Genomic DNA, 24,105 nt, shown 5'->3' with positions numbered 1-24,105 from the left:
ACTGCGGCCGTTCACGTGCAAACGTGGGAGTTCCACGGCGTGCAAACGGTGCAGCACCTGAGTCAGAGACACTCCCCCCCCATGAACGCATTATGAATCATAGCCCTGTCCTCTTCCTGAGATGTCAACTAGGAAGTCATCAAGCAGACAGCCAAACCCGGGGCATGTGAATGACCGGCAGCGGATCGAGCACATTTTTCCCCGCATGGGGCCGGTAGCCGTGGAGCTGTTTTCACCCGTCGGCCGCGGAGGACACTGTTGCGGGCGCGCTCGGGAGGACATGGCCGCGCGCGAATCATAAATCCAACCGCATGCTTTGCTATCTCAAGTGAAATGTAAAACGGGAGTCGGGCAGCAGGTGAGAGGCCCTGGGCCAGCGGGGAAGCCTTCTCTCACGTCTCCGGCCGCTATTTTAAAAGTCCACGCTCGGATTCCCAGCTGGCGCAGAACAAGCTGCGGCTTTGACGCTCGCGCCTCATGGCTCAGCGGTGCGCTCAGCCGCTCGTCCCCGCCGCGCTGCTGGTGTTGGGGCTGGCTGCCATCCTGCTCCTCACCATCCGCACCCGGGACGTTCGGGAGCTGCCGGGGTTCATGGTAAGGTCGGTTTCCGTCGGGTATTTCGGGGATTAGATAAATCGGGACAGTGTAACCGAAGCTGGGCTGGGCAAGGATTCTGGCGCATTTGTGGCCTACTTGTACTACTTCCCTCTATTTGATGTTCCTGTTATTGCATGCATTATTATCTTTACGATGGGTGAACAGCTGTTAAACCATAAATGTAGCTCAGGTCCAAAGAATAAAATAAATTGCCAAGTTGAAAAATATTATCTGCTGCAAGTGTGAACTGGAACTAGTTTAATATTTTTAACTTTTCAGTACGCCTGCACTTCACCCTGCGGTTTTACTTAGTTCCAGTGGACACGTTCAAGCTGTTGAACATGTTGTCTTTTGGAAAGTATTTTAAAGAGACTGTTTAAAAACTCTGACGCTGTAGATCATTCAACTGATGAAAAAAAGTTCAGCTTTGGGATTTCAGAGAAGCACTCGGTTGGGGGATTTGTAGAGCAAAAGACCTGCACATATTACTCTTCAGTTTGCTGAAACTGCTCTCTGAGTCTTTAGAGGGGACCTCATGGACGCGATGCTGATACATTTAATGGAATATTGTTATAAAATATACAGTATATTACCTGTGGAGCAACTTGCCGACTTCAGAGACAAACTTACATTCGAAGTGTAAAGCCAACTTTAGTGGCCTTGGTGTCAACTTCAGCTTTGGCCACTGCTGCTCCTTTGTCCATCTGTTGAACATCGCATGGTTATTTTTCCCCTCTTGTGAAATGTAGCGGCCCTTTTGCTCATTTATAATTTATGACTTTGTGGTGTCTATCCTTTGCATCAACAGTCACATAAATCCTTACATGGCTGCGATTGTACTGGTGTTTCCTTTCATTTAGGCAAGTTGCTTAGTATTCTACATGGCAGTGAAAGGGGAAGCAGTGTCATGGCAACAGGTTTGTCTTCACGGTGGGTAGGCTGTGGCCTTTTGAGGGCGTATTTTTCCACTCAACAACTGGGAAAGTCAGGGCCAAACGTCTCAGTTCTTTTTTAACAATCCCATGTGCATACTCGTACGCTCACGACTTTCCAAACAACAAACAAAAAAAGAGGAAAATTCTACTTCAAGTGGATGCAAGATGCCAATGAAACACCTCCCATGTGCTGGTAGAACCACTAGAAAAAGACTGCAGAAACATTACTCATTTTGAAATGGCCTTTTTTTATTTTTAAAAGCCATAACAAAGGTTTAGATGCACAGTATTAAAATGGCCTACAGACCTGTGTCTTTTATAGGCAAGATAAAAAAAACAAATGAAATAACTTTATGCCCGTCGTGTTTGCCTCAGCTGCTATGACGAGTAAAGTCAAAGTACTTCCAGGTGCCAAAGTCCAGGTCACGCAGCCCAATTACCTGTCCCGGTGTGTTTTCTTGTCTTGCCCGTGGCTCTCTGTAGTACGGGATTGTCCTGGATGCTGGATCTTCACACACAGCGCTGTACATATACAAGTGGCCTGCAGACAAGCAGAACGGCACGGGCGTGGTCACCCAGCACAGCGAATGTCACGCTAACGGTAAGCCTCGGCGCTCCCTCCAACACGAGTCACAACAAATGGTTTGTACATTAAACATTCTGGGTTCCTGAACCCACTCCGTTGGGAGGAAGCTCGGACATGTTTGGAACTTTCTTTTCACAGAGGACGGTGCCTGTAGCCGGTCCAACAAAAACATCACTTTAGGCCCTTGTACATGTTTCCCTCCCTTCACAATAAGCCATGGCAACTGTCTGAGGACAGTAACTGAAGTTTGGTCTATCTGCCGTGAGACGATCAGTCTATTCAGTTAAACGGGTCAAAGGTCACCAACAATGATCTGGCTTATAAAACAGTACTTCAGAAGTTCATGCTCCTCACATTAGTTTTATTTAAGTTCATAGATACAGGGGAGCAGAAACAAATGTCCCCTGAGTCTCGTTGGACGCCTGCCGCTGTCTGTGGTGCTGATCGTGCAACCGTCACCATGTCGCTGTTTTTAGTGACTTTGTTTCACATTAATAACGGACTGAGGCCCAAGACCATCAGCGCACCAACGTTAAGGTCTGATAGCACTATTTCACAAGTCCTTCATATTGACTGAAAATCAGATGTGTCATTAAGATGAGTAATAAATATTAATCATCATATTAATCAATACATCATTGTATGATTGCCAAGCATTACATTACATGAAATTTACCACAATGTCAAACTTCTCAAAATGAATTTGTTGACCAGAACCGAATAGTGCTATCTTTCAGGGTTTTTTTAGGTGTCCAGTGAATGCTTGTAATGGTCACAGTCAGAAGCAATCTTTGATTCTCAAGTTTTTGGATGATGTGTATATTCAGACGATTCAAAAGGCTGCAAGATTCCTGAGAAATAGTTTAAAAAGTAACTTCTGCTCACACACAAGGAAAAAAGTGGATTTTTTATTTGTGGATTATTACGCACTCTTATTTCTGGTCTTGTGACTGTGGAGGATTTGCACCAGGATGCGTGCAGCAGCCCAGACAAGAACAAGATCCTACCCGTCCGACATGTAATCCACATGTTTTGCAATGTTTTGAAATCTTTTTGTGCCCATTGATCGTCGGCTCAGGCGGAGGGATCTCCAGCTACGTGGGCCAGCAGGGAGCAGCAGGGCAGAGCTTGGAGGCATGTCTGGACCACGCAGTGAAGGACATCCCCCAAGAACGGCACCAGCTCACGCCCGTGTACCTGGGAGCCACAGCTGGCATGAGGCTTCTGAAGTGAGTCAAACTGTGAGACCAAACTCTCTGCGTCTGGGTTCATTTCGTCGTGTTTCTACATGTCTTTGTTTTTCTTTCCCATGTCTCCATTGTATTTGAAAGATGCAACGCTGTCTCGCGCTAATACTCTCGTACAGTGTGACGACAATAAAACAATACAGCAATAAAGTGCTCTTCAAACATAATTACATCACCATATACCTTGTGCAATAACAAACCTGTTTTATGTGGGCATCTGGAAGAACAGGAATTTACCGAAAGGTTTCTCGACCAAGTGAACTTCTTCCTTGGTGTGTTATGCAGTTTGCATCCAGAGCTTTCTGTTAGCTAAGCCTAGAGGGTGCTAATCCTTTATTTATGTATTCATAAAGGAAAACATGAACATATTTACTTTGCTTCAACAAATACAACACGAACAAACTAAATCGTTGGTGCCTCTTGGTTTCCTGTCTGTCAACGTTCTTCAGCGCAGCTCCAGTAGATTTATTAATGTCACAATAAGTACAAAGGCTGCATGCTGTAAACACAAGTGAAGTAACTATTCATGTGTGAGGTTGGCTGATGTGGAACGGGCCGTAAGACCATCCACATCCGCTCTCTGGTCCAATTAGAAATCAACTGATTACGGTGTGACTGCATGAAGCTTTTGAAAGCACAAAGCAGTTGTTGACTGAGTGCTTTTGGGGATTATGCAGCTATGGAAATCATTTGCACACTGCAAAGATACATAAAAGATACAATTGGAGTGAAAGTTTGCATATTTTTTATCTTTTGCCAAACAAAAGGGTGGGGCAGTGAACCGGGTTTGATTTTTAAGGCAAACACTAGACCGGCATACCGAAGTTTAAAGCCACACACTTCACTCAGTAGAACATGACAAGACCATTGCTTGATTAATACGGAAATCACCAGACTGCGCCTATTAAAGGAATCACTGTCATGTCTCGTCAACCTAACACATATAACGCAACTTCCTCCCTCACGCTCCATCTGATATCTGATCTCTGATATCTGATCTCTCTCATGTTGCTGCCAGTAAATAGCTGACAGGATGTGAGAAGTGGCTCCTTAAACACGTTGAAACGTCTTACCCATTACCCATGACCAATGCGATACAAGCTAGGTTAATCACTGTGGTATTGCCAGCACAGGTTTCTCTATAATTTACGAGTCCAAACGTCTTTTCAACTCATTTGCATAAAATTGACTCAACTGAACATTCCTGTTTGCGCCAGTTTTAGGCATGATTCTTGTTTCATACTCAATTAGTTCTGATGTAGCTTCTTCTCCCTTCAGTGTGGAAGAAATTGAGTAACCTAACTGCATGTTACGTACTGGTTCAGCTGGATCTAGTGTCAGAGCTCAGCAGTGCAATCTGACACTTGGGTCAGTGGAACAGCAACTTTTTAGGCGAGGTCTGTAAAAAGTCCTTTTCAGGTGGAACAATTCAATAAACAAAACACTGTTTGTTTATCCCCACAAGCATCTCAAGCCCAGAGCTTTCGGTTCAGATTCTGCAGGAAGTGGGCCGCAAAATCCAGTCCTACCCTTTCAGCTTCCAGGGGGCGGCCATACTGAGCGGTCAAGAGGAGGGTGCGTACGGCTGGGTGACCGTCAACTACCTCTTAGAGAACTTCATAAAGGTAACCAGTTTTTGGAGTTGGTATGTTTTCTTCAAAAATCCAATCCTATTGCAGTCAAATATTTCAAATATTTTATTTTTGCACTGGCTGGAACTTTAAATTGTATTTAGCTGGTGACTGATGACACCTAGTGGCCTGTGCAACACTGATTCTTATGTATCACTATTCACTTTGTCTTCTTCCTTTGTCATTCCACCACAGTATGGTTTCGTGGGGCGTTGGTTCAGCCCCGGAAGGCCCACAGTGGGAGCGCTTGATTTCGGGGGGGCCTCCACCCAGATCACATTTGCTACTCAGGAAGCCGTGGAGGACGGGGACGATATGATGAAGCTGCGCCTTTATGGCCACGAGTACTCTCTGTACACACACAGCTTCCTGTGCTACGGGCAGGACCAGATGCTCAAGAGGCTGCTGGCTCACATAGTGAAGGTAGTGGAAGCTCACTTCAACTGAAATGAAACAACCTGCTAGTGTCTTTGTCAACGTACATTAATGCTGTACAAAAAAACACTGTTTTAAGACCTCCCTATAGTATCTAGCCTTTTGATGCGGCTTTGGGTGTTGTTTTTAGACATGTTAACTCATCTGCTATTCTACAATGTGAATCGCTATGAAGTTGCCACCATTAGGAGAGCTGGACATACAGTGCGACTGGAGTTTAGAGGCTGGCATCACTGATGTCACTATAGACATCGGACAAGATGAATTTAAAACTGGTTGGGTTCTCATTGCTGGGTAACTTAGGTAGACTATGTTTCACATTTTACTTTATAGAAACAAATACAAAATTACACATGTGCAATAAAAAAAAATAACAATCATTTTTTAACTCTGCTTCTCTCAGTCTCAAGGTCACTCCGGGTCAGTCACTCACCCCTGCTACCCTGCAGACCACAATATGGTTCTAAAGTTGAACAGTATATTCGACTCTCCGTGTACTGCGAAGTACAGGCCCAGTTCCTACAACCCCCAGGCTTCTCTCACCATACAAGGCAGCGGGCATTATGAGCAATGTCTGAGCAACGTGTCCGAGATCTTCTCCTTCGACAGCTGTCCGTTCTCCCAGTGCTCCTTTGATAAAGTCTACCAGCCAAACATCACCGGGAGCTTCATGGTGAGAAAAGATGGAGGTGCAGAGTACACACTGGTAGCAGTAGTGAAAGGCAACTTATGAAACACATATTTGCCCCTGTTTCATTTCAATCATTTCTGTGAAGAAAACCGAATTCAATTTTTGATTATTATTTAAAAAATAGGGGAGAAGGAAACACTGAATGATGAACTGATTTACTATCTATTGTTGTTAGAAATATTCCTAAAATGCATTATGTAGACAGATAATTGCATTTAACGTTCTGATGCAATGTTTAAAGGGATTTGATAAAGCCCCAATGTGCAAATAGGCTGTGAACTCTATTTGTGTCAATATGAATTACATTTCTCTCCTCCATGGTTTATTTTTCATTCCAAATGATTTGCCCCAGTCTTGAGTTTTGTATTTTGTCTTCGGTCCGTATTCCAGGCATTCTCTGCATTCTACTACATCCACTCCTTCCTGCAGCGCACCACCCGTATCACTGCAAGCACTCCTTCGCAGCTGGATGAGGCATCCAAAGCTGTGTGCAGGATGACTTTTAACGAAGTAAGTCTCTTTTTCTATTTCCGTGCCGTTCATTAAATGTGTCTTTCTTTGTGTCGTGTGCAGGTGTAGAATCGTGAGGTTTACGTCCAAATACCTACAAAACTATGAACGTGCCCATCAGCCTAAAGTTGGGTTTAATGTTACGGAGCTATAGCAGCATGCTAAACCCTTCATCGCCCCAATAGCATCCAGATCAAAGCACCACTGCATTTTAACGTTATGTCTATGTTCTATTCTGCAACATTGGAAGACGGTCTGTTTTTTTTGTCCCAGATGCTGCTTCTCGCCCCGGAGCGGAAGTCTCGTCTGCAGGACTACTGCGCCATCTCTGTGTACGTCAAGGTTCTCATGTTGAGAGGGTACGGCTTCGACGAGACCTCCTTCCCGCGTATTTCCTTCCAGAAGAAGGTCAGAACTTTATACCCAGTTTGTCAAAAATGTATATCATCCATACTCATCTGCACAGAAAAACCAGAGCACTCTTGTTGATCCCTCAGGCAGGGGGCGCCTCAGTGGGTTGGTCTCTGGGCTACATGCTAAGCCTGAGCAGTTTGCTGCCGGCAGAGACAGGAGGCCTGAGGAAGGCTCTGACCCCGGCAGCGTGGGGAACGCTTATCTTTCTCTTTGTGCTCCTGCTCGCGGTCGTCCTGGTCTTCATCTTACTCCAAGCTCTTGGTGGGATGAGGAAAGGAGGGAGTGGAAGCCCCATCTGAATACTGTAACACCGCACAGTGCCAGGCGGGAGCAGTCGTTTTCTTGTGTCGTGTCTGTACAAAACCCTGGATTTAAGATAAAACGGAGAGATTTAAGAGCTTCATTTGAGCTTCATTTGAAGATGCAGTCCGCGTCATGTTCAGGAATCTAGCTGCAGAAATTGATTATAGTAAAAATTATTGTTTTCAGTTGTATATGTTAAGAGTTTTTTCCTTACCTTAGAATAAGAACGGTATTATTTACAGACCTACTAAACACTGACCCTAAACACAGTGTTGGAACAGGTCAACCAACCTTTACATTTGTGGAATGTAAAATGTTTTCAGTGTTTTGTAACAATTCTCTGCTGCAGTAAAAATAATCAGACCAATTTATTCACCGTTCAAGCTAAGATTAAAAAATGTTATCAGCACATTTCCAAGTAGTAGAAATAACCTTAAAGGTTATGATAGAAAAAAGCTTATGAATAACTCACATATGTATTAAGTGTTCTTGATAAATATAAAACAACACAATAGTACTGTTGGTTAATACCACACTACCCTTTAAAAACACAGAAAGGACTGATGCATCTGTTACTCAACAAAACTTTCAGCCGAAGAACCGGTATTACGACAGAACTGAAAAATTGCATTTAATGTACAGATCAGTAGCGAAATATTAAAATTTATTTTATTTTTTCATTATTTGTATTTTACTTTTACTGCAATAGTAGAGATCAGTTTATGTTGAGTCTGGCTGTTTTTGTAGCTGGTGTGTGTGCTGTTGCTGTGCTCCATTGTTTTATATTTATTAACAATAAAATACATTTAAGCACTGCCATGTTGGATTGGAATAGACACTAAACATTACAGCAAGTTTATCCTATATATATATACATATAGTTTATGCTGCAATATGAGGACATTCCAATTCGTACTCCGGTGTGCATGCATTAAAAGCTGTGTGCAACTGTGATAAATATAGATTTCAGTAGCAGCAATTGAGTGTCTGTGCCTTTTTCAAGAGCTTCCCAAATAGCCGCTGTGTATTGAATTTCTATGTATGTCGTTGCACTTTTCCAATTTTTCTTGAGCTTTTCTACTTTTTCTGCTAAAAGTGGCAGCAATTTACGATTTCGATAAAGTTCGAAAATAAATGTAATACATTTTAAACTGTACTGTACATTTACTAGAATTAGCTATCTTAAATGATTAATTGATTTAAAGTTTATGGTTTATGTTGTTTTTTCTCTCTGTGTGGTCCAATGTGTTTTGCCCCATGTAACAAAATAAATGTTTTACTACCGTATCCGGGTCCTTTTCACTCTTATGTGCCTTTCTACTTGGTATGCAAGAACTGAAATACTCTATAATACAAATAGATCTGATGACTTCCAGGACTGCCCTCAAAATACATTTTATTTATGATAGTTTTGCAGTAATGTAATTTGTAATGTAACTTGTAACTAATTTGTTCCATTGTATTCATGAACTCACAGATTGAGTAATGGGTGTAAACATTGCAATATAATGATGTGGAATGAACATAATTAGATGAAGTGCAGGACAGCAAGGGGGCAGGTCCACACTACAAAAACATCAGAATAAGAAAACAAACCAAGCGGATACGGTTAATATGAGGGAAAAAAAAGATTCTGTAAAGGGTTGCAGGTTTTTAACATTGGTGACGACATGGAGGACTTAATTGTCTGAAATAATTTTCTGTTTTTAAATATTCTTTAATATCACTATTCCTGACTATTGCTATATGAGTAAACGTGTTATTACTCCAAGGCTTATGTTCACCTTCCTCTGCTCTAGTCACCTTCCATCAATGATTGTGTGTCATCACATAGAAAATTCGAAAACAGTAGGCAATGGCAAGATTGGCTGCGTGAGTCCATAAACGCACTGTCGCCGCGGCTGACTGACGTAACTAACATGCGTCTCCCGTCGCATCATAATTACGTAGTTAGTGAAAGTCGTCGGATTCCCTACACACTAGGGTTTTCTTTTCCTAAATCCTCATCAATTTTCCGAACCATCTTTCCTTGACATTCGACAGGTAAAGGAATAGTGGTCAGGAGGTATTTTTTTTAGCCAGATGGCAGTATTGTAACTACAGCACGTCAGAAGTCGTTCAATTAAGAGGCGAAGCTTTTATGCTGAAGGCCGCAACCGGAAGAGTTGTTCTTTTTAACTTGCAATTGAGGAAGTAGACGCGACGATGAGGTTTCAGTTTGCAATGAGTACCTTCTTGTCCATTCGCGTCTAAAACCAGAACACACCGAGTCAAGCGGGTCTGGGGGGCTGTCCGGCTTTCAACGCAGACACGGAGTTCGTAGGGAAAATACACGCGGTGTGTCTGCTTGCGTGTCTGCTAGCTTACTCGGGGAGTAGCCTAGAGATGTGCACGCAGACGAGGGCTGCGGCTCTGATGGCCAACATACCGCGGGTAGACATCGACCCGTCCGGTGTCTTTAAGTACGTCCTCATCCGAGTGCACAGCAAAGAGGAGGGAGACGACTCGGAGATCGACATAGTCCGCGGATACGCCTGGGCGGAGTACCACGGTGAGTCGTGGGGAGGTGGTGCTGACCGCCCTCCATCGCGCAGCACGAGCTCCGTTAGCTGACGGCTACACTTGCTGCGCAGCTGATTGGTGTGTGTGTGTGTGTGTGTGTGTCTCTCTCTCCAAAAACAAAATTGTTCAGTCAGGAAAATTCCCATTGGGAAGGTATACAACTGTATGTCGCCTCATGTAATCTACATGCATGTTTTGTAGAAACCAGAACTTCTGCGATGTGTCAGAACTTGACCCCTGTTTACATTACTGAACTCGACTTTTAAGCCAAAGTTTTCATTGATAAAATCTATGCATCAAATGGCCCTCATATCAACAAAATAATCAATGCAGAGCATAGTGTATTTTCTATTGTTCTAAATTATACTTTTAGATAAAATGTATTAGAAAGTGCAATGTTTCATCATCAATCGCCCAAATATTGACTTTTTTCTTGCAGCTGATATCTATGACAAGGTGTCAGAGGAATTGGAAAAAGGCGGCCACCTGGACTGTGAGTGTATCGGAGGGGGGAGGATCAACCACGACCCCCAGGCCAAGAAAATCCACGTCTACGGATACTCAATAGTGAGACAATTCTGCTGAATTATAACTGATGATGTAGCCATTACCTAAAACATAAACATGGTATTAAACAAAAACGCTTAGTTGAAAAGCTTCACGTCGCTGCAGTGTTGGCCGATAAGTGATGGGTCGGTCACCAGGAGTGATCCCTTCTGTTAAATTGAGTGTCACATTTTGGTTGTTGGAGCATGAAACAAGGGATTAAACTCAACTTGTGTTGTGTAACTTTTCATTGCAGGGATTTGGAAGAGCAAACCACGCTGTAGCTACTGAAAAACTGAAGGTTCAGTATCCAGACTATGAGGTGACCTGGGACAATGAAGGATACTGAACTGACCCAAGATTCGCCGCTGTTGGGCGCCCATACACCTGGACTGACAAGACACTGATCAGTAACCCCCTCATTAGGAACCACATGAGCTTTTTGATACTGCATTGGTAATCCAAGACTCACTTAGAAGTCTGATTTAGAGAAGTGCGCCTATTTTTGAAAGTTCTAATTTTTATGTTAAAATTTGAGTGGGGAAAAAAAACGTTTTACTCCACTTGGATCAAAAGCACGATTGTGTTCTCCTAGTGTGAATAAATAACTGGTCCTGACATTAAGTCACTCCCCTACTTGTTGGAGAGTCATAAATATGACCTAATCATTAAGATATGTTGGATACTTTGATGCTTTGTAGTGATGTATGTTTCATAAATGTTGCCTGTAAACTCCTTTTAGATTGTGTGCATGCTGTGTTCCTTCTTCCGCGGAGCATAAAGCTACTTTTGGCCTTATATTTGCCCTCGGCAGAAATGCAATCCACTTAAGAGCGTCTTGGCCTTCAAATCCGGGTAGATAAGATGACATGAACTCGATAAACTTCCAAGATTAAATTGTGCTGAAGTATTTCTGAAATCATGCCATACTGGTTGCCAATGAAAGGATACTAAATATGCTGTTGGAATCAATCTTTCTAATATAAAGTATTTTAAACATGTTTCACCTCAGCAGCTGTGGCAGTAACTGTTGCATCAAAAGTGAAAAAAACAATCCCAAGCTTATTTATTGTGATTAAATGCTAGTATTTTAGCAATTATTTTTTTTACATTCAGTTTACGACGTGTCATAACGTTTACGACGTGTTGGAGCGAGGCTGGTAGTTCTTTATGGCTGTCTTTCCTTTTGGGGAAGAAAAAACTACAGAAGTGGCACAACTGCAAAAATACCTCATCACTGACAAAGAATCTGTGTGCAAGAGAACTAATGTTTATGTGGTTGTTTAACACCCCTCTTAGAATATGGTAGAATAAGCTGATGTTGTAGCATTACTTCCATTCATCTAGTGTGACGAGGATGTGAACACTCCTAATGAACAACGAGACAAACTATTCACTCCATGAATCCAGCCCTGGCCGATTGCACCTCCACCCGGCAGAGTTCCCCCCCTCCCACTCTGTTCCCTCTGCAGCCGGGCCACGCCACCACAATGCATAACATAGTTTTGATGCTTATTTATATTCCTTTTGTATAGGCTAAAGTGTTGTTTGCAGCTGGAATGCCGGGCGTAAAAGTAATCTAAAAGTATCTACTTAAGTCATTGTGCAATGTACGGACGCATGTGACACTGTGGAAGTCATTTGGGGGAAATTGTTTTATGATGTTGCAGTTGCATGCTGGGAGACTTTACAGTCTGGGTGTTATCTGTATAGAAGCGCAGAAGGAGGTCACAGTCGGCCCATAAAGACTCCGAGCTGCGGACCGATCGGGTGGGAGAGACGTAGAAGATGTTGCCCTGGAGAAGCTCAGCCCTCGCTCTGCTGCTGGCTCTGCACTTTGGTAAGAGCACATTCAGCCACACTCCATTCAAACAGTGTGAGAGTAACTCTTTAAATGTAATCTAATGATGATGCTGCTTCTGCCTGGGATACACTTGGCTTGTGGCATCATACAGCTCAACAAGGTATTGGTAGGGTTTGAAAGGTTGACAAAGAAAGGTTAAGATCCACTTAATGTCTCCTTCTGGAAGTAACTACTGGACTTAGTGTTTGCAAGGTCCAAGAGTGAATTCAAGCTTCAGCCACAAGCGAGTTCATAAAGGGATCCGTTTGTGTGGATCCTGTTTGAGGGCTCTTTAGCTTCCATTTGGAGCACTGGGGTCATGACCTATGGTGGTTATATATATATATATATATATATATATATATATATATATATATATATATATATAATACACATTGGTACAGCCAACAACAAATGATAAAGGTAAATACACCTTTTTATGTCCATGAAGACTTTTGCTTTCAACGTTACGATGAAATGTAACTAACTTTATTTTGTATAATTGTAAAATTTGTGATTCGTTTGTTGACATACGTTCATTTACATTAATATTTCTTACTAGATTTCCCATATAGAAGACTAAACTTGTTAAGTATATTTTTTGCTCAGTAATAATACACAAGATGTTTTACGGTATGAATTGTGTATTTTTGAACCATGTCAAAAAAATCAATATGTATATGTAAAAAGCAAAGAGGCATATAAGCCAAACTACATTGTAATAATATTTAGTTTATTTCTTGATCATTCTGTCTAAAATTCTCATTATCTTGTAAAATCACAAACAACTGCGAACTTGATCTTCTCCTTCCAAGTGATCTGTCTGATAACTGGACGTCCTCCTCTCCGTGCGTCAGTGCTCTGGGGATCTACCAGAGACCTTTGGATGAACAGAAGGTGTTTCATCACACTGCTTCTCCCGACCTTTGAGCCGGTTGCCCTCAGCTTCGGCCATAAATCTTAACAGCAACGAGTCCCGATAAAGAGTTTAAGATTAAGTGGAAAAGAACTACTCTTAATGACCCACTTAGCGGCTTAGCTTTCTGTCTTCATCAGCAGACACACTTTGTGTTTTGCTTGAGCTGAAAAACATCAAAATAATGCACCGAAAAGGGAATAGTGAATACTGAATAATGCAAAGTTTCCATGACAACTGGGCAAACTTTTCATACTGATGAAGGCACTTTAACACATTCATCTACTTCCTCCCACACAGAAAGGCGCCGGCCTTCAGAATAACAGCGTCTGTTATGTGTGGAACGCTGAACTAATGTTTCATCTCACCGCACAGTTGCCGGCTCCTGCGCCCCGATATGCCAGACTCCTGAAAGGTCATGTGACTTTGTGTGCGACTGTGACGACTGCGTCGATGAGCAAGACTGTGGTACACAAAACATGTTTCACCATATCAAGCCTACCTTCTTCCTCCACAGTTCTTGTGTCATCAGTGTTTGCATGTAGTGTTTCAATGAACCATCGTGTGTGTGTGTCACACCTCTCAAGGCTACAGCGGCAGAGGCTTCACGTGTGACTTTGAGGCAGCGGGGATGTGTGGGTGGGCTGACCAGTCCTTGAATGCGCCAGTGTACGGCTGGCAGAGACGTCAGCGCGAAGGGAACAACGCGCTGCCCGACAGCGGGCCGACCTCCGACTACTCCACCGGGACGGCTGCAGGTGTCGTAGTCTGCCCCTTCTTCCTTTTTAGTCTTTCTGTCCTTCTGCTGTCAATGCAACAAGTGTATTTAAAAGCTCCAGGTGCTCCTTTGTGTTCAACGTGGGCAAACATTTCACACTTATTTAAACTAGTAGAACACATTAGAAAAGTTGGCTAAAAGTCTGTATTGAGAGAAGTCAAACATGGGGAGATAAAGTCAGTTAGAATTAAGTAATTGTCAATTAATAGTACCCAGAAAAGGATAAAAAAAATTTATTATAGCTTGACAACCATCGCTCCGCAACAGCTGAATTGTAGCCTGTGTTTGTCTGCCCTGTTGCTCAGGTTGGTTCATGGGGGTGAGCGCGCTGGCGTCAGGGTCTCTCAGCACTGCCGTTTTAATCTCCCCAGAGATGAAGCAGTCCTCGCCAACGTGTCGCCTTCGTCTCAGATACTTCCTGTGGGACTCAGGTAACGGCTGTCAATCACTGCAGGTCACACACAATCTTTGGGACAGGTTCGACATTATTTTCTACTACTTTTCTTTAGATTTAGTTGTATTTAATGTGTGTAATGTGAATTATGCTACAACAGTGGAGATTTCCAACCCAAGAGCACACACAGTTATTGTTTGTGTGCGCTGAGGAGAGATCTGATTACCCGTCCTGTAGGTCACGTGGGTCTGGGCTCCACGCCCTTGTGGGCGTCCATCCTTCGCCACGACTATCAAGACACCGTCGTGTGGCGTCCCGAGGCCACCAGCGTCCGGGGCTGGAGGGAGGACACTGTCTTTCTGGGCCGCGTTCCCACAGGCTTCCGGATCCGTCTGCACTCGCGGCGCTCCGGGGGGCAACGGGGCGATGTGGCGGTGGATCAGCTGGAGTTCCTGGACTGCGCTCTGCCCTGTGAGACCCTCCAAATACACCCTGCAAACACCGTCCCATCAACGGTTCCGTTTAATCGATTTGTACATTGAACGAATCACGACCAGGGTAATGATTTGTTATCTCTCGCTACGACACCAGTGCCTCTGGAAGGTCAAGAGTGTCCCCTGGGGATGACGCAGTGTGCGCGGGGGGGCTGCGTGGAGCAGCGACAGCTCTGTGACGGCAGCGACGACTGCGGAGACGGGACTGATGAGAAGACCTGTGGTGAGAAATAGTGCCGGAGGGGGGCCTTGTGATTGTGACTGATGATTGTACAAACAAACAAAGTGCAAAACATAACACAACGAGAGTCTCGTAACATTAACATTACAGGAAATATGAGATGGATGAAAGTCGCTTTGTCTCCATTGTATTTGGATGGTGGAATTATTCAATAAACTGTGACGAAGACAATTGGAGAATGTGTTTTAAAGCGGCAAAGATGGATTATGTTCTGATATTCCTTTGCAGTCCCTAGACATATTACCAACAGCATTTCCTTTCCCCAATGCTGTCTGTATGGAATAAACAAAATTCCTGGTTTTCAGTGAGAAGAGTCAACTTTTCCGTACAATCCACAACGTACATTCAACTGGGTAAATTCGGCAAAAAATCCTTGCGGTTAATGTAATAAATCTTGTTTATCCTGTCTCCAGATGGGTACAAGGTGTGTGACTTCGAGCAGGACGCTTGTAATTGGGATCTGCGTTCATTTTCCAAACTTAAATGGGGCAGAACCAATCAGGTGAACATCTCTGACATGGATCCTCTGAAGGGACCAGGCAGGGATCACTCCAACAACAGTGCTACAGGTATGGTGTTCCAACCATGGAAACACGCTCAGAGTCACCAAGTGTTCAAACTAGATTTGTTGTTAAACGCAGGTCACTTCCTCTATGTCACTGTCCCTGATGCTGGTCTGACGAGCGACTGGGCTGTGTTCCAAAGTCCCCCCCTTGAGCCCACCGACGCAGCACACCCTTGCAAGGTGAAGCCCAAACCGATCCCCTCTTCAGATGGAGAGCTCTTACTTTTACTCTCGCTCCTCAATTTCATAGTCATCTTCTCACAGTCTGAGGTCTGCTTGCTGCCTGCCGTAGATGGTGATGTACACCCACCAGTTTGGGCCGAGGTCCGGCGGTCTTTCGGTACTGGTGGCAGGTAGTGAGATCTCCCCGGTGTGGCAGAGGGGCGGAGCTCTGGGCGACGTCTGGGTGAAGGCAGAGGTGGACATTGTCGCACACTCCATTTTTCAAGTGAGTACTTCAGTACAGATGTATTTGGATGGGCCTCTGGATATTGTGAAAACGTATAATGACAATAAAAAGTACATGTGTTTTAGTGTGATATGTAAGTCCCTGTAACTATGGCAACCCTGTATCCATACCTCAAACACATTCTAGGTTACTTCACACTGCAGTTATGTTCACCTAATTTGGTTCCAAAGTAAATTTACCTTAAGACACAACATGTTTAATTCAGTCCTTGAATTATGTAATCTTTAGGGAAATGAGAGTCTATCTTTGAGAGATATATTTAGAAAAGCAATTGTTTTCACTCAATGGTTCTATAACACCTCAGAGCTTTAGGCTGGAACAACATTTGTATTGCTGTCATTCACTTGGCTCTTTTCCACTCAATTAGATCTTAATAGTGGCAGCAGTGAGGAACTTTGCTTATGGAGGTATTGCTGTCGATAGCATTGCGTTGTCTCCAGAATGCCGCTTGTCATCTGGTAAGCCTCTTAAACTGTTTTCCTTCTTTCTTTTTAAGAAAAATATTCCACATCTGCAAAGATTAAGAGTAAGCACTCCCTGTGCTGTGATAGGCCTACTATCTCACATTCCCCTCTTGAATATACAGGAAATGGTACCGTTCCAAGTTTCCCCAAACCTCCTAAACACCCGTGTGCTGAACCAGAGAAGATGTGTGATTTCCATCCAGACTGTGCCGGAGGAGAGGATGAAGACAAATGTGGTGCGTCCATTTGTTCTCTTTCCTCTGCCTCACTTTTATCAGAAAATATAAATTATATAAAAGAAGCAAATAATTCTTCAAGTCATCTGAAATGGTTTAATTTAAAAACATTGAGGTGTTTTGATATGATGGCGACATAATGTATGGTCCTGTGTTTTCTTATTTTAGGTAATAAATCATTCTAGTTTGTTACACCCTAAACACAAAACAATCTTAAACCTAGAGACAAACATTGTATCTTACACCTCTTCCAAGAGGAACTGAACATACTCACCGCATTGTACTATAAACAAAAAACAGCACATTTCTGTCTCCTTTGAAGCGAGAACCTGAATCCTATTTCCCATGCTAATGCTCTGATATTTAATTATTAACGGTTTATTTAAAAAAAAATTAAATAAGAGTGAGACGCCAATAAATCGGCTTCATGACTCACTGGTCAAACATTTTTCTGTCTTTGCAAAGAGAAACTGTAATAGCTGTCCTTAAGAGGAACGTAGTCTCTTTGGTACCAATAAACGTAGACCTGGCTTTTATACCCCCCCGTCTCATTCACTGAGCTTTGTGTGATCTCATTCTGAGATTCATCTCTGCAGGGGATTTCTCCTCCTCTCAGGGCAGCTCAGGTTGGACTGACGCTAGCATTGGGAGTCAAGGGTGGGTGCTGCACAGAAATGAAACAACCAAAGGTACGACTCAAGGCACTCCCCTCTTCACTAATATTTGGAGTGGATAAAAATCACTAAATCATTTATCTCGGCTTCTTTCATAATCCTTAGAGGAGTACCTGTACGTATCCGAGGCCCCGGGACAGCAGCTGACCGAGGCCCAGACACGGACCCCCCTCCTGGGCCCCTCGGGCCCTGCCTGCAACCTGAGCTTTGATTTTGCTTTAACAGGGAATCTGGATCACATTGGTAACCAAATGAACTTCTTATCCGACATGTTGTATTTTCTCTTCCAACCTCTGGACACGACTCAGTTTATGCGTCTACGCTGCAGGTCATCTGTCCGTCAGGCTGATTGACAGCTTGCTGGGCGTCCGGCCAAAGCTGTGGGAATTCAGTGGGACGACCGCAACGGGGGAGGGGGCGTGGCTACACGTCGACCTGCCCATCGGTGTGAGGAGAGATCGCTTCCAGGTCAGATTTAGTGTCTCAGGGCGGATATAATTCTCATTTCAAGAGATTTGACTCGTGGAAATGATTCATAAAATAATGAGGGCTTTTATGTTTTTCTTGTTTTATCTTTAACAGCTGGCCTTTGAAGCTCGTGCAATGAAACTTCCTCCTGATGCCAATATTAGAGTGCAAAACGTTCGCTTTGTCAGCTGTAATGACAATTATTTTCCAGCCTCTCCAACAGGTAACTCAAAACTATCTAGTATACACATGGGATGCTGCATAATTCAGACTTTACGATGTTAGAAAAGTTTTAATGTTTTTTTGTTCAGGGTTGTCGTGTAACTTTGAGGACGGACTGTGTGGATGGTATCAGGACCACAGTGCCGACTTTGACTGGGAGGTGATGGATGGGATGGACCACACCATCGGGATCGGTAAGCTCATTTCAACTCCCAAATACAACATACACGGTGACTAAATCGGGCAAAAACACACTTTACCTCCTTAGTTCCTCTGCCTTTGTGATAGTTAAAATCATAATATTTGCGCCTTATGAAGTAGATAACATTTACGGCATGACTGCGGCACATAGAGCCACTGCTGTACTTGTGTCTCTGTGTGGACATCCAGGCCGAAGTCTCGTGGTGGACATGTGGAGTCCTTTTCTACGCGGGGCGTTCGGACGCTTGGTTTCATATACACAGCTGCCAGTGGCTTCAGATCACTGCCTGTCCTTCTTCTACAAACTCCACGGGCCAAACACAGGTGAGGACAAGAGAGGTGAAGAAGCATCGGTTCATCTCAGCCATCAACCATATTGACTTTTCACTTTTATTAATAGACCATGAAAGAAACAGGAACTAGTCTTAAAACTCACTTGGAATGGATAAGTTTTGGTGTTGTTTTGAAGTGACATGTTGCTGCCCCGTCTGATCCCGTCCAGGTACTCTGAATGTGAAGCTGTTGTCTAGCGACGGTTATGAGGCAGTTATCTGGACCCGCAGTGCAGCCCAAGGCAACGTGTGGCACGAGGCGCACTGCCCGGTGCCACATCAGCTCACAAACTTCCAGGTATGGAAGGACTGTCAGCTCAAAATACAATGTCACGTGAGACATATAGTATTATAACGCAGGTAGATGAAATCAAGCGTTCTGATTGGTTGAGAGTGAGTCACAGGGGGTGCATCCTAGGGACTATTTGTCTCTAGGATACTGAAATGAGACACACAACGTTTGGTGGCTACAACTATTTACTACAAAGGCAGCTATTTGCCTTGTATCTATAATTTCGCTGGTAACCGTATTATAAAAGCAAAAAGGTACTTCAGGCAGTACTTTATCGTCCAATAATGTAACAGATCGGGGGTGTTGTTAGGCCTGACGCACAGGCTCTCGTACCTTATTGCTTAAATAAAACATTTGTATCTCCCACCAGCTGCTGTTTGAAGCGGTGCGCTCTGGTTTTGACGGGCGCGTGGCCATTGACGATGTGGCGTTCGTGGAAGGGCCGTGCGCGGCGCCGAGGGTTTGTTCCTTTGAAGGCCAGCGGTGTGGATACAGCAGCTCTGGCCAAGTTCGCTGGCTTCACCGCAGCGGACGCACCGCCACGCTAACCGGACCCAGGACTGACCACACCCTGGAGACGGAGCTGGGTGGGGCAGAATGGGATGATCCCGTTGAATGGTGGTAATAATTTAATGTAGACGCAGAGCAGTGAATGACCGTGAACTGTGATGGCGGTGGCTCAGGTTTCTACATGTTGGTGAACACCGGGCAGGACTTCCTCCCGTCAGGTGGCACCTCGGTCCTCAACTCTCCAGTTCGTCAGGGAAACGCCAAGACCGAGTGCGTTCACTTCTGGTATCACATGGGCGGAGCTAATCCTGGTGAGACGCAATGAAGCGCACGCCCGCACACAAACATGACAACAAACCCCTACAACATAACTCTATGTACTTTGCAGGTTCTCTGACGTTGTATATGAAGCCGGTGAAGGGGCAAAGGGTGAAAATCTTCTCCGACAGCCTGAACCAGGGAGATGTCTGGCGCCATGGCAACGGCAACATCTCGAGTGCTCTTGTGGACTGGCAGGTACATTGTGTGGACCGGGGAAAAAATACAATATTAATGGTCATTGAATCCGATCACATTCACATCAGTTTCTCCCATTTTCAGTTTTCGTTCAATTTTAAGTATTCACGCTTTTAAGGAAATTCATCCAGCAGCATTTAAGTCAGCAGCTTTTTTAATGTTGGGATTGTACTAAAGGGCCTCCACCTTTTTGCATAATCTTTCTGTGTATTGTGTACACCAAGAGGATGCTTTGTTCTGCTCTGCAGCTGGAGTTTGAGGTGGTCGGCGCTGGAGGCAAAGACACTCACGTTGCAGTTGATGACATCTTCCTTTCAGCTCACCCATGTGAAGACAGAGGTTCGTATCAGCGTCAGCCAAACCACGCTTGAGCAGGCGCCCTTCGCGTCCATGCAACAACTGTTGGTGCAAAGTGGGCTTTTCTTTAAAAAAGAAACACACCACCAAATTGTTTATTTAACATATCAGCTTCTAAGTGCACTCTGGAGAGAGGGATGTGCAGCTGGAGCAACACTCAAAACGTCAACGCGGACAAACTGGACTGGGAGTTGACGAGTCGGGAGGCTGAGAGCCACTACCCCACCCCGCCCGAGGACCACAGTCTGGGCACAGAGAAAGGTAAACCAGAGAGGCACCAACAGGGACAACAGGGCAGTGCGTGTTGTGGTATTACCTTCCTGTGCATTTCAGATCTTTGCATTGCATCTACCGTCTCTTTCCTCTCCGCCAGGTCACTTCCTGTACCTCCCAAGCAGCAACCGGACGGCAGCCTATGAAAACGCTCAGTTGCTCAGCCCTCACCTGCCCCCGACTAAGGGCACCTGCCTGAAATTCTGGGCCTACAAGCCACACTCATGTAAGGGTGGATGCTCTTGGGAAAGCCAGTCAGATGTAAGCAGGATGGCTTTTGTTATTTTATAACACTTACACCTACTTTCTCACATACGCAGCGGACAGCCAGCTGAGGGTGTGGAGGCTGTCTCAAGGTCGTCTCCATCAGCTGCTGGTGGTGAGTGAGCTGGGAGGGCCGTGGAAACGCTTCGACGTCAACGTGACATCTGCTGAGGAATACCAGGTCAGTGTCTCACTTGCAATAAAGCCTATGTACGCCAATTGCTATAGATGATCAGTATAAAGCTTCGGCTCTACGTACTGCACGTACACCACTGACGGACAGCTCTCTCTGCTGTTGGCTTGGGTTTGTCTACAGATTGTCTTTGAGGGAATCAAAGGCACATCAGGCGTTGTGGCTCTGGATGACATCGAGTACACCGACGGAGTCAACTGCGGCAACAAAGTCACAGATGGAAGTAGGAAGGCCTGGGCTTCTTGGATGTTTCTCTACCTGTTAACTGCTGACTTAATGCATTAATGCAGTTTTCTCTTTTTTACAGTTTTTTTTCTTAGAAGTCATGGTTTGGCCACATTGTTGCACATATGATTATGCGCTTTCTTGACGAGAGCCAGAGAATAATATTGGCTCCACTTTTGTTTTCCCCTTGAATGCTGAATATGACGCTACAACCAGCAGCAGGTTGGACTAGCTTAGATTAGACTTGGTGCAGCAAGTAATTGAACTGGTATCTTCCAAAAATAGAACCTGCCTACCGGCACCTTGACCGCTCACAGATGAACACTTTTACATCTTGTTTATTTGATCCCCCTCAAACACTAGAAAGGCCATTTCTCTTTTCACCTGCAGATGGATATTAGTTAGAGGCTGGATTTGGTACAGAGCATCTCTTCTCTTTTTAGAGATAAATCTAATTAACCGTGATCTGCTGCAGCCTGAAGCTAAATGTTGCTCACCTTCCCTGTAGCCTCGCCAAAAGGAGACATGAGCGGAGGGGTCGCTGCAGCCGTGATCGTGGTCCTGCTGCTGATCGGCACTTTGATCGCCCTGCTGGTCTACTACCTGCGTACCAGACAGGTGGCCAATGCCCCCACCGGTCCACCACCACCGGGCCCCTCAGTTGGTGGTGGCTTCAGTAATGATATCTATGAACCAGACCTCACAGTGAGTTAACCCGAAACCCAGACCTTTGGCAAACATCCACTCAAATTCATTTCGTTGGTATTAAGGGGTCATTTGTATCGTGTTTTGAAAATTGTATCTAACGATTAAGATAAAAGCTAAGCCTAGAAAAAAAGCAGATAAAGTGAGTGAGTGAGCAGAAAGAGTTTCAGCAGTTGTTGAGGTGTCATTTTAGATGCCATTAGTTCTAAAAGATGGGTATATTAATTGTAGTGTCATATTGTTGTGGGGAAAATAAAAAAACATCCCAAACCATTACGATGATGATATGTTGTTATGCCAGCCAATTACTTCCACTATGCAAAAAAACAACAACAACAAAAAACAGATTTTGGTCAGCTAACAGCAGCATCCTTATGCGTACCGTGTCTAGTTAGGATTGATCTCATGTGTGTTCATTGCAGCAGGATCGTGTGAATATTCCTGTGGTGCAGAACCATCCCATGGCAGCTGGGTTCAATAATGTCCCTGTGAGTGTAGACCACTCTTATGACAAATATAATGTTGCATTTGTAGGGTGTAAAATGTATCCATGTCCACTCACATGTACTCACATGGATTCCAATATAGAATTGCAGTGTTGCACAGATGTGGTTCTATTTACAAACTACTAACTAAAGTTTAAAGTTGGCGTTCTTCTTTGGCTGGTTTATGGACGGACTATTGTGACATATCCTCACTCCCTTTTGTGTTCATCAGGTCTCTGATGTCAGAGAGAGGGTGGTGTGAGGTGGGAGGAGTGCACCGGTCCTGCCACCTACAGGTGGCCTTGTGAAAATGAGGCGATATCACAGCAGAAGAACTGCTTGTGTCGCCTTTACACAACATACACACACACACACACACACACACAGACAGACACACACACACACACTGACGAAGGCCAAATCGATGAAGCTGCCTCAGATCTGATGGAGCCCTCGAGGGTCACAGCTCTCTGCCTGTGGACGGACTGATGGAAGTCAGAAGAAGAAGGTTGATTTGGTGTCGTGGATAGAAATTATTTTCAGTTTCACTATCATTGAATCAGGACTGGGAACAATGCACCAATGGTTGCATGGAGATATGTAAGAAAGTATGGACTGGGAGCATGGAGCTAGGAAGTTGTGTTAACCAGGCAAGGAGTGTCTGAAAGACCCTATCAAGGTGCATTTTGGGAGAGGTGTGTGACACTCATTACGGAATAGTTAAATATCTGCCTCAATCTGTCTCACAAGCCTCCCAACTTCTTGGAAAGTTATGGAGTACCATTTTTAAAAGGGAAAGAACAAGCAATGACTTTGGGAAAAAGGTTTAAGTGTAATGCTGTAGTTTTGAAAATGTTTGAGGTGGATGTATTCTTTTAACTTTACTCCAAGATTGACTTCTGATTAATTCATTAAAAATGAGCATTTAAACCTGTGTGGTGTCTGATGAATGAGATACTGCATCTGAATCTATCTAAAGTATAATTTGTATGTGTGTATGCCAACAAGGGCAGAATTATATTATTATTATTATTATCATTACCATGTCGGTGTAAAGAACCATAAACGCAAAGCATCATCATACAACCGATGAATGATAATCCATATGGTTACCGCGCGTTGTCACGTGTGATGGCTCCTCTACGGTCAAATGCCTCGTTCATCTTCTTTAGGAGGTCTGGATGACGACATCATTTCCTTAGCAACGGTCGCGTCTCTACGGCAACATCCTCCGATGTCCGGCTGCGTTCACCGTGACTCTCCGCCGCTCTCTCTCGGGTGAACTGGTGCTTTGGGGGCGGGTATGGGCGACTGCGAGCGGCCACGACAGCAGCTGATCGTGTCTCGCGACTTCAGTGCCTAAAGTTGGTGTGGCAACTTGGCCACGAGGACCCTCCTCCCCATCTTCCTCCACGTCATCCCCGTCATCGATCGTCCATCATCTGGACCGCTTTTTAAATTTCCTCCGAATTTCTCGTGAATGGATCCCGCCGTGCTCATCTTCCTGCTGTACGTGATGATCGCGCACGAC

The 24,105-nt window shown here is 44.3% G+C and overlaps 3 protein-coding genes across 7 annotated transcripts; all 3 read left to right on the top strand.

Annotated features, from left to right (window-relative positions):
• The first annotated feature begins 60 nt into the window (after window positions 1-60).
• Window positions 61-8,636, top strand: entpd2b (ectonucleoside triphosphate diphosphohydrolase 2b). The gene is made up of 9 exons (XM_037483947.2): window positions 61-594; window positions 2,016-2,133; window positions 3,197-3,347; window positions 4,831-4,990; window positions 5,192-5,419; window positions 5,835-6,104; window positions 6,513-6,632; window positions 6,906-7,040; window positions 7,130-8,636. The coding sequence occupies exons 1-9, from the start codon at window positions 478-480 to the stop codon at window positions 7,343-7,345; spliced, it is 1,515 nt and encodes a 504-aa protein (XP_037339844.1). The 5' UTR covers window positions 61-477; the 3' UTR covers window positions 7,346-8,636.
• A 658-nt stretch (window positions 8,637-9,294) lies between these two features.
• Window positions 9,295-11,198, top strand: phpt1 (phosphohistidine phosphatase 1). The gene is made up of 3 exons (XM_037485032.2): window positions 9,295-9,900; window positions 10,351-10,478; window positions 10,714-11,198. The coding sequence occupies exons 1-3, from the start codon at window positions 9,735-9,737 to the stop codon at window positions 10,804-10,806; spliced, it is 387 nt and encodes a 128-aa protein (XP_037340929.1). The 5' UTR covers window positions 9,295-9,734; the 3' UTR covers window positions 10,807-11,198.
• A 155-nt stretch (window positions 11,199-11,353) lies between these two features.
• On the top strand, window positions 11,354-23,693 carry mamdc4 (MAM domain containing 4). Of its 5 annotated transcripts, none has more exons than XM_062558817.1 (29): window positions 11,354-12,297; window positions 13,592-13,684; window positions 13,804-13,974; window positions 14,300-14,425; window positions 14,626-14,859; window positions 14,980-15,105; window positions 15,537-15,692; window positions 15,765-15,868; window positions 15,981-16,136; window positions 16,525-16,615; window positions 16,744-16,857; window positions 17,454-17,546; window positions 17,637-17,774; window positions 17,860-17,999; window positions 18,114-18,222; window positions 18,311-18,415; window positions 18,612-18,746; window positions 18,925-19,052; window positions 19,417-19,633; window positions 19,730-19,867; window positions 19,945-20,072; window positions 20,321-20,411; window positions 20,541-20,690; window positions 20,803-20,928; window positions 21,023-21,147; window positions 21,283-21,382; window positions 21,893-22,089; window positions 22,515-22,577; window positions 22,807-23,693. In XM_062558817.1, the coding sequence occupies exons 1-29, from the start codon at window positions 12,246-12,248 to the stop codon at window positions 22,834-22,836; spliced, it is 3,636 nt and encodes a 1,211-aa protein (XP_062414801.1). In that variant the 5' UTR covers window positions 11,354-12,245; the 3' UTR covers window positions 22,837-23,693. The 5 variants fall into 5 exon arrangements, with proteins under 5 accessions (XP_062414801.1, XP_037340928.2, XP_062414802.1 ...); XM_037485031.2 differs by having other exon boundaries at window positions 22,512-22,577; XM_062558818.1 differs by lacking the exon at window positions 22,515-22,577.
• Window positions 23,694-24,105: the final 412 nt, after the last annotated feature.

This window comes from Pungitius pungitius, chromosome 18 (genome assembly GCF_949316345.1).
Source record: "Pungitius pungitius chromosome 18, fPunPun2.1, whole genome shotgun sequence".
Classification (NCBI taxonomy): Eukaryota; Metazoa; Chordata; class Actinopteri; order Perciformes; family Gasterosteidae; genus Pungitius; species Pungitius pungitius.
Note: the sequence above shows the minus strand (reverse complement) of the source record. Positions and strands in the feature narration are given on the sequence as shown.

Coding starts and splice junctions, on each gene's coding strand:
- entpd2b (XM_037483947.2), top strand. CDS start 478: ATGGCTCAGCGGTGCGCTCAGCCGCTCGTCCCCGCCGCGCTGCTGGTG. Junction 4,991..5,191: donor TCTTAGAGAACTTCATAAAG/GTAACCAGTTTT, acceptor ATTCCACCACAG/TATGGTTTCGTGGGGCGTTG. Junction 6,633..6,905: donor GCAGGATGACTTTTAACGAA/GTAAGTCTCTTT, acceptor TTTTTGTCCCAG/ATGCTGCTTCTCGCCCCGGA.
- phpt1 (XM_037485032.2), top strand. CDS start 9,735: ATGTGCACGCAGACGAGGGCTGCGGCTCTGATGGCCAACATACCGCGG. Junction 9,901..10,350: donor CGCCTGGGCGGAGTACCACG/GTGAGTCGTGGG, acceptor TTTTTCTTGCAG/CTGATATCTATGACAAGGTG. Junction 10,479..10,713: donor ACGTCTACGGATACTCAATA/GTGAGACAATTC, acceptor TTTTCATTGCAG/GGATTTGGAAGAGCAAACCA.
- mamdc4 (XM_062558815.1), top strand. CDS start 12,246: ATGTTGCCCTGGAGAAGCTCAGCCCTCGCTCTGCTGCTGGCTCTGCAC. Junction 15,106..15,536: donor GACTGATGAGAAGACCTGTG/GTGAGAAATAGT, acceptor TCCTGTCTCCAG/ATGGGTACAAGGTGTGTGAC. Junction 17,547..17,636: donor CAGAAATGAAACAACCAAAG/GTACGACTCAAG, acceptor CATAATCCTTAG/AGGAGTACCTGTACGTATCC.